This window comes from Solea solea, chromosome 19 (assembly GCF_958295425.1).
Source record: "Solea solea chromosome 19, fSolSol10.1, whole genome shotgun sequence".
NCBI lineage: Eukaryota > Metazoa > Chordata > Actinopteri > Pleuronectiformes > Soleidae > Solea > Solea solea.
Window position 1 is genome coordinate 5,294,284 of NC_081152.1, and position 7,417 is coordinate 5,301,700.

At 39.7% G+C, this 7,417-nt stretch overlaps 1 protein-coding gene across 1 annotated transcript; it reads right to left on the bottom strand.

The window, feature by feature from the left end:
* Positions 1-1,335: 1,335 nt before the first annotated feature.
* arid6 (AT-rich interaction domain 6) lies at positions 1,336-5,762 on the bottom strand. The gene is made up of 6 exons (XM_058617382.1): positions 5,484-5,762; positions 4,465-4,615; positions 3,827-3,879; positions 3,420-3,517; positions 3,178-3,334; positions 1,336-3,063 (listed from the first exon to the last, which is right to left on the bottom strand). The coding sequence occupies exons 1-6, from the start codon at positions 5,508-5,510 to the stop codon at positions 1,675-1,677; spliced, it is 1,875 nt and encodes a 624-aa protein (XP_058473365.1). The 5' UTR covers positions 5,511-5,762; the 3' UTR covers positions 1,336-1,674.
* Positions 5,763-7,417: the final 1,655 nt, after the last annotated feature.

Consider the following 7,417-nt stretch of genomic DNA (forward strand, 5'->3'; position numbering starts at 1 on the left):
TTATTTATTTGTATTTATTTTTTATTATTGTACTCATACTCGTGTACTTTTATTAGATTAATGAAACATGATATCAACAAAACCACTGTTTCCAGATAGGAGTGGCAGTGTTATTACATTGTTGTTGTCACACCCTAGAAATTCCACACATCCCGCATGGAAGCTGAGAATACTAATTATAGCATTTACTAGAACAAAATGGCAGTCGGTGTGCGTAAGCTTCAAACACGCAGTTATGACAAACAAACAGATGCTGTGCTAAATGGAGCACACACCTCCTCCTCCTCCTAATTGTTTTTCTCTGAGTACTGAGATGTTGTTTAAGATCCGGATCAAATCCGAGGTTCAAATATCACATTTTGGAAACAGAGTGTCCGCACATTCAGGCCACAAAATGACAGTGCTGTTACCACACTTCTTACTGAATGTTACTTGGGGCCATGACCTCAAACAAAGAGAGCAGTGGAGAGCTCAGTGAAATGTTATAACGAGAAACTATCTCGTTATTTCGAGATAAGATTGTTTTCTCTTTATAACGACAAACTATCATGTTATAATGAGATACGATGTTATCTCCCCTCAAAGAACACAAGACATGAATGAACAAATTAGTTCTGAAACATTTTATTTTATGAATGCAAATTTATTTTTACAGTTACATGAATTTGGATCTGTAATGTACATTTTATCATAAAGTTTACAAATAAGTAAATATGGTTTGTACAAAAATAATAAAATAATAATAATAAAAAATGGTATAAGTGCACATTTACAGTTAATTATTAGTTTATTGCTGGAATTATGCACCAAACAGAAAACAGTGATATATGGAAAAACAACAAACCACTGACGTGTGGTCAGGGGAGGCAGAGCCTCATCATGACAAGTAAAATACTAACAATGATCAAAGAAAATCAATTTGTCCACTTGACTGCTCGACAAATTAGTTTTCTGTATGATTTCAACATTTCTATGGTCAGAATCGCTGAATTTAGGCATTTCCTGTTCAGATAGAAGCAGGCAGTTGCCCATGCCCATTGTTTCCTCTCTTTATATCCCCAATATACATGTACTACACATGCTGATGTTCCACAGTCTGTCTAATATATTTAATGAATTTCTGATAGGACATAAATGTGCAGTGAAAATGCACAGGGTGAGGCAGAAAGTACCGTGCTGCACTGATGGGGGGCAGTGCTGAGCCCCATAGGCACAATGGGGATTGGGTGCATGTCGCTGCGGGCGGTTTTTACAACAGAGATATTCTTGGAGAACGGACTATATACATATAAAGGTAAGACCATACACGATTTTCAATTTTAATTTTTAAAAAAATAGAGAGATCAGCCAAAAAAAACAACCATTTAAATTTTTAAAAATCGAATTTGACCTTATATTAATAAATATTCATTTGTTTTTTCTTGCTATCACATTGTTGAACAGTATGGAATTGATTAAAGCATCATTTTAATAAACTAAATCAATTAAAATTGTCAAAAGTCAAATTTGAAAGATAAGCTTCTATTTTGGGTTCATATTATTGTGTACATCCAACTCCAGAGCAGTCTGTGCCTCCCCAGTCATGAACCTGACCGCACGTCACTGCACCACACTGTATGAAGAGTTAGCTTAAATGTGATATTGGAGTGTCAGAGTCATTATCCCTACGGATCTTCATGATGAGCTGGAGATGATCTTCTTCAGCTTCATGATCTCTTCAGTGGTGAGATGAAAGAGTGCAGAGCTGGGATTCATCATGAACACAGATGAAGGCGCGACCTCTGACCTGCCTCTCCCTGCCTTGTGTGCGTCTTCATAGTGGGACCGTGCGGCTGGAGAGTCTTGCTGGACTCTGCGGGGACTGGTGTCAGTTTTCACTTTGACGTGGGCAACTTGGGTTTCCTTGTCATAGGCATCCCAGGAATTGGACGATTTGGAGCCGTGGGACTGGACGATCTCTCGCTGGTCAAATGGAAAGACTTCTCGGCTCGCTGGGTTTTTTAGGAGGCCAGCTGAAGGTAAAGACTTGAAGCTGGTGAAATGATTTAGGTTTGTACTGTGATGAGTTGGCACTGTCTGTGGGGTTGGTGTGGGGCTTGGCATATTCCTCTGCCTCAGCCGTAGATCATCAGCAGCTGGGCTCCAGTGTTGGGGAGCCGTGCGAAGTGACAGGTTGGTCGGTTGGATGTCTGCCTCCAAGCAAGCTCTTTCTCTGGGCTCTTCTTCCGGAGGTGGACCAGCATGAAGCTGCTTAGCTGCATGCACCATGGCTGAGGACCCACACAGCCTGAGCCAGGTGTGAAGCATAGACAGTGGTATCTCAATTTCCATTTTACCGCCATTGTTTTGAGGGAGGTTTGGCACCATATAGTTGAGATTCAGCGCTGCTGCCTCCGGGTTGCTCTTCGTCTCTTCCTTTGGCTGGATTGGAAAGTCGCCTTGTGGAGAGCTGGGATTTTGTGCTGCTGCTGCTGCTGCTGCTGCTGCTGTGGCGCCTCCATCTGCCCTTAGCGTGGGAGTAAAGTCATGCATGGGGCTGCTCGTGGCTTTTACAGCTGTGTCATCGACAACATATGCTCCTCCCTCTTTCACTGAGTATGGTGCAACTTCCGCCTCAGCGTCTTGTGTTTCGCCGCCTTCATTTCTCACCACCAGTGGGTGACGGTGAGTGTACAGAGGAGATGGTTTATTTAAAAACTTCGGGCTCTTGCTCGATGAAGGTTGGGTGAAAGATGAGGTGGGGTTTGTGATGGTCTCATGGCTCGATGCTTTGATGCTGAGGTTCAGGGGTTCCATGAGTCCAGAAGAGCTCTTGTACTGCTCTGCCAGGTGGCGCAGGTGCTCCAGCGGCTCCTTGACCCTGTCTGTCGGGTTGAGAAGAGATGGATGTAGAGTGAACGGGGGCTCGGGGGAAGGGGGGCTACGTTGTGTCATCACCGGAGAGGCGGAGGAGATAGGGGTGTACACGGGCAGGACTGGGTGACTGGGATGATGGTATTGAGGGTAGTGGAGAGTTAGAGGGAAGATGTTGCCACGTGGATCTGAATGCAGTTTAGGAGTGCTCTTTGGAAAAGACAAGCGTGAGGAAATAGTGTGAAATTTTGGGAAACACAGTCACTTATTTTGTCACACTGGACCTTTTAATTTCTCTTTCTCCCCATGTAACATAAGACCCACCTGGTGCAGGGGCACAGAAATGAGTTTGCGTTTGGCAGGTCTCTGGCCGTCATTCTCGTCTTTGCTGTAGCTGGACTCAATCAGGAGCTTTGACGGATGCTGAGGCAGCATGTTCATCAAGATGCCTTTCTTGTGGCATTCGTAAGGCAGGAGCAACCTGCACATGGATCAGATGAAACTGTGAGGAGGACGATACACCCACTCCCGTCCTGATATGCCTGAACACACATTGTTGCACTCACTTTTCATAGTGTCTGCGAGTGCACGTGGCTGCGCTGGTGCTTCTGGGATTTCCTCCAAGTCTGTTGTAAACTTGTTTCCACAGCTGCTGTGCAGTTACCTAACAAAGCACAGTTTATAATTAATCATAATTGGAGGGAAAGAAATGATATGTGTCCTACCCACTAAGCAAAGCAAGCAATATTTGCGTGTTTGCTGTCTGTAAATAATATTAAACCTATTAATAAATACCAAATATATGTGTATATGTATATACAGTATATATGAGCTTTTTTAACTTATTAATATTGGTATTGATGTCTACCAATAAATAAATAAATAATACAAATTATTATTATTATTATTATTATTATTATTATTAATAATAATATTAATTATTTAAAATTGTAAAACAGAAATAATTGATTACCTGGTGGTATCCGCCCAAGTCTCCGACAGTGTTGAACATCACAAATAGGTCAACTGAAAAATAATGAAATTATACACAAACACAATTAATTAACAAAATCTGCTGTTATTCGGGTAATTGTTTCCTTAATAATAAAACACCTATTACAGAGTCCATTTGACGTTTTAAAGTTTTAAAGGCAAAACCCCTTAAATATTCACTTTAAATGACATTAAACAAAGCAAGGAAATGTGCAGAAAACGTTCACACTGAAAGACTGAAGGTGGGGAAAGTTAGGCATCTACATTTCAGAATTGCTTTTGTAGGAGACAAAGGACTTGGACGACTGTAAAAACACGGCAGACTCGCTCATGAAAACATACACATTTTTAGTTTTAGAGATTTTTCACCTTATTGAAATTTTGCTACTAAAAGGCCCAAAATCTCACACACTAAAATTCAAAATAAAACAATTTAATTAGTTTAATGTCATTTGTGTGTGCTTTCTTCTGCTTCATTGATCTATAAACTTGGTTTATTATTAAATTACTTTTTGTTTTTCATGTTTTGGACAATGCAGTTTCATAATACACTATTTACATGTATGAATTTGTGTGTTTAAAGCTGATAAAGCTAAAAAAAAAGAAAAAAGAAAGTACTTTGTTTGAAGCCCAGATGTGGGATCCTCTCTATTGGTGTGTCTCTCTTCCTCATGAAAAGGTAGAGCTCTTTCAGGAATTGTTCCTCCTTGTCCACCAGCTCCTTGCTTTTCTCCTCTTGCATCTCTTCGTGCGCCATTTCCATGTGTGCCTAAGAACACAATTAGAATTTAATGTTTAGGATATCGTCAAAGATTTCCCTATCAGTGAGAACTGTGCAGTGGAGTTACTCTGGTAACAATGGCTCAGTGTTTTTAGGCCCCATCATGTTGACAAATGATTGTCAAACATGTCCAGGTTTTGTTCATGTATCAAACTGTGCATTTGTTTGGACTTGCTTCACCAAACTCAAACCTGTCCCTTAAACAACATACCACAGATATGAGTCTCAAAAATGACGTCAATGCGTCATTTCTTTTGTGCCATGGTATCATGGTTTGACCCGACATATACGTAGTTGTAATTGTTGCATTTTTTTTTTTATTACACATTCACATGACTTTTATTTCATTAATCATGTAGTTCATTATTTACTAGTGCTCAGGCACTTGTAACATGCTTTGTAAACACATTAATATACTGGAAGGAATGTGATTGAACTATGAAACTCTTTGATTTTGATGATTTTTGCATGCTTTGCAGAGTAAGATGTGGTATTTGATGTGGATACTGTATTTGTAGTATTTCTCTTGACTTGATGACAACTCAACGCTACTTTACCGCAATTTTGCCATTCACCCGTTCACGCATACAGCACATTTATACGCAGCCCTTTTTACCCATTCACACACAATTTCAGACAAAGAGTCTTGATCAGGGACACATCAGCATATAGAGGAGGCAAGGATCAAGCCCATTCCACTACTGATGACCCGTAAATGACCACTAACAGCAGCACACGCATTAAATATCAAAACCTGACAGATATAACATGGATAATTGATAATGCAGAATCTGTTTTGTTTAATTCAAATCTTAATCAAATGTATTCTGAATTGTGTCTGAAAATAGATCCTCACCTGTGTTTCCATTGTCGAATAGATCATATTATCTCTAGAATCCCGGTGATGAGAGTAAGAGCTACTGCATTGTACAGGTTGATATTCCCTCCAGCAAAGTTACAAAAGCACAATGGGATTCCTTTGCTGCCAGCTACCAATGTCGTGCCAGTCGCACACCTGTCCTCAGTGTCTGTGTGACGGTATGTGAAGTGCAAAAGTAGATAAGAGTGCTCTAACCGGTGTTTATTCTAACGTCTTCCTGCTGAGATTTTGATCGTCCGACCAGTCCGACTGGCTCTTGAGCATGTGCCAAAAATGATGCACTGCAGCAGTGCACATAAATTTGCCCTGCTGGAAATTTGTGTCAATGATTGGATATGCTCAGGTATAGTGTGAGTGCCGAGAGGTTGAGTTTCTAAGTTTGAATGCAGCACAAATCTTCAACTTGCCCTGTATTTATTGATGTGTGTTGAGTCCAGTTTACTGAATCAGTCATTATCATAGGAGCATTTCATAAATGTGAGATTTTACTGGCTCTCTGGACACGTTAATGTAAAACATGGGACTCAGTTGGAGTTCATTGTTTCAGATTGAATAAATTAATCAAGACAAAAAAGTTATTGTGCTCCAACTAAGGAGAAGGCTTCTGCTCTTATTTCATGGTTTAAAAGTCTGGCATGTGTGAGGGTTTTGGATCTTTTCTTTTGCTGCAATTTTTGTTTTTGTTTGTTATTCATGACAAATATCTTTCAAAAGGACCTTTATCTAAGCGACTAAGTCTAGTTCAAAAAACAAAAAAAACATAGTCCAAAACTTGTATACCATAACTTACACTATGAGAAATAATATATGTTTGTTTTTTTTAATAATTATGTGAACATAAACAAATGTATTCCAATTAGCAAGTAACTAATTGTAATAATAATTTATTCAATCGTGTCACTTTCCATGTTATAACAGCAGTATTAAGAAACACTTCAACATTTCATAAGAGCCTGGAATTTGTTTCCAGGCTTTTCTTAACCAATGTCAAAAGCTGTATTCTATAGAGAGACATTTCCCCCAAATAAATAGCCAATGACTTGGCTATAAAATCAATATCGGGTAACTATATTGGGTAAAGACAATTAAAAATGACAATTTTGTGTTTTATTGTTGCTGAGTAATGGCTGTTTTCACAATTGCACCTTAAAAGATCACTGAATGAGTGTTTTTATAGGAGTACCGTGATGAATCTTGAAACCTGTCAACTGGCAGACAGCATTGTTCGAGGTTCATGTCAGTGCAGTTCTCTGGGTGTGAAACATGTTCTTATCCAAACACAATATGATGTAACTGAGCAAATACAGAAACCTGACATGGCTATTGGGAGACAAATGACTGCGAGAAAGTTGCAGCTTTTCTGCTTCGGGTGACTGGAATTCAATGTTGTGAAATCGGTGACACTCTCGGGATTAGTCTCACATAATTCCAGTTTATTCTGAACAATATAACTTCCGTGTGGCTGATAAATGATATCATTTTGTACAATGTGTGAATGGATGTTCTTCTCTGTTGCCTCTACGATCGACTGGCAACCTCTTCCAGGTTGTACCCCGCCTTTCGCCCTGTGTCAGCTGGGATTGACTCCACCCCTTATATGGGGTGACTGGATGAACGGTAGTTAAATAAAGAGGCAGGGATAAGGCCATTGGTTTGACTCTCTTGGTCACTGCTGTCAAGGTCAATAGGTCAACCAGATTAACAGAGAAAATATTCCAAAGGAGAACAAGAAGACTATAGGCACAGATGAGAAATCTAATGACAAATCACATATGTGGAAGATATCCGCCATACCAGAGTTTCATATTATCCTCACATGACCGCTTTTACATATCACCTCTTCAAGGCTTGTATAGACGTGATAAGCCAATTACAGCTGGTTAAACCTGTTTCACCTCCATATACATACT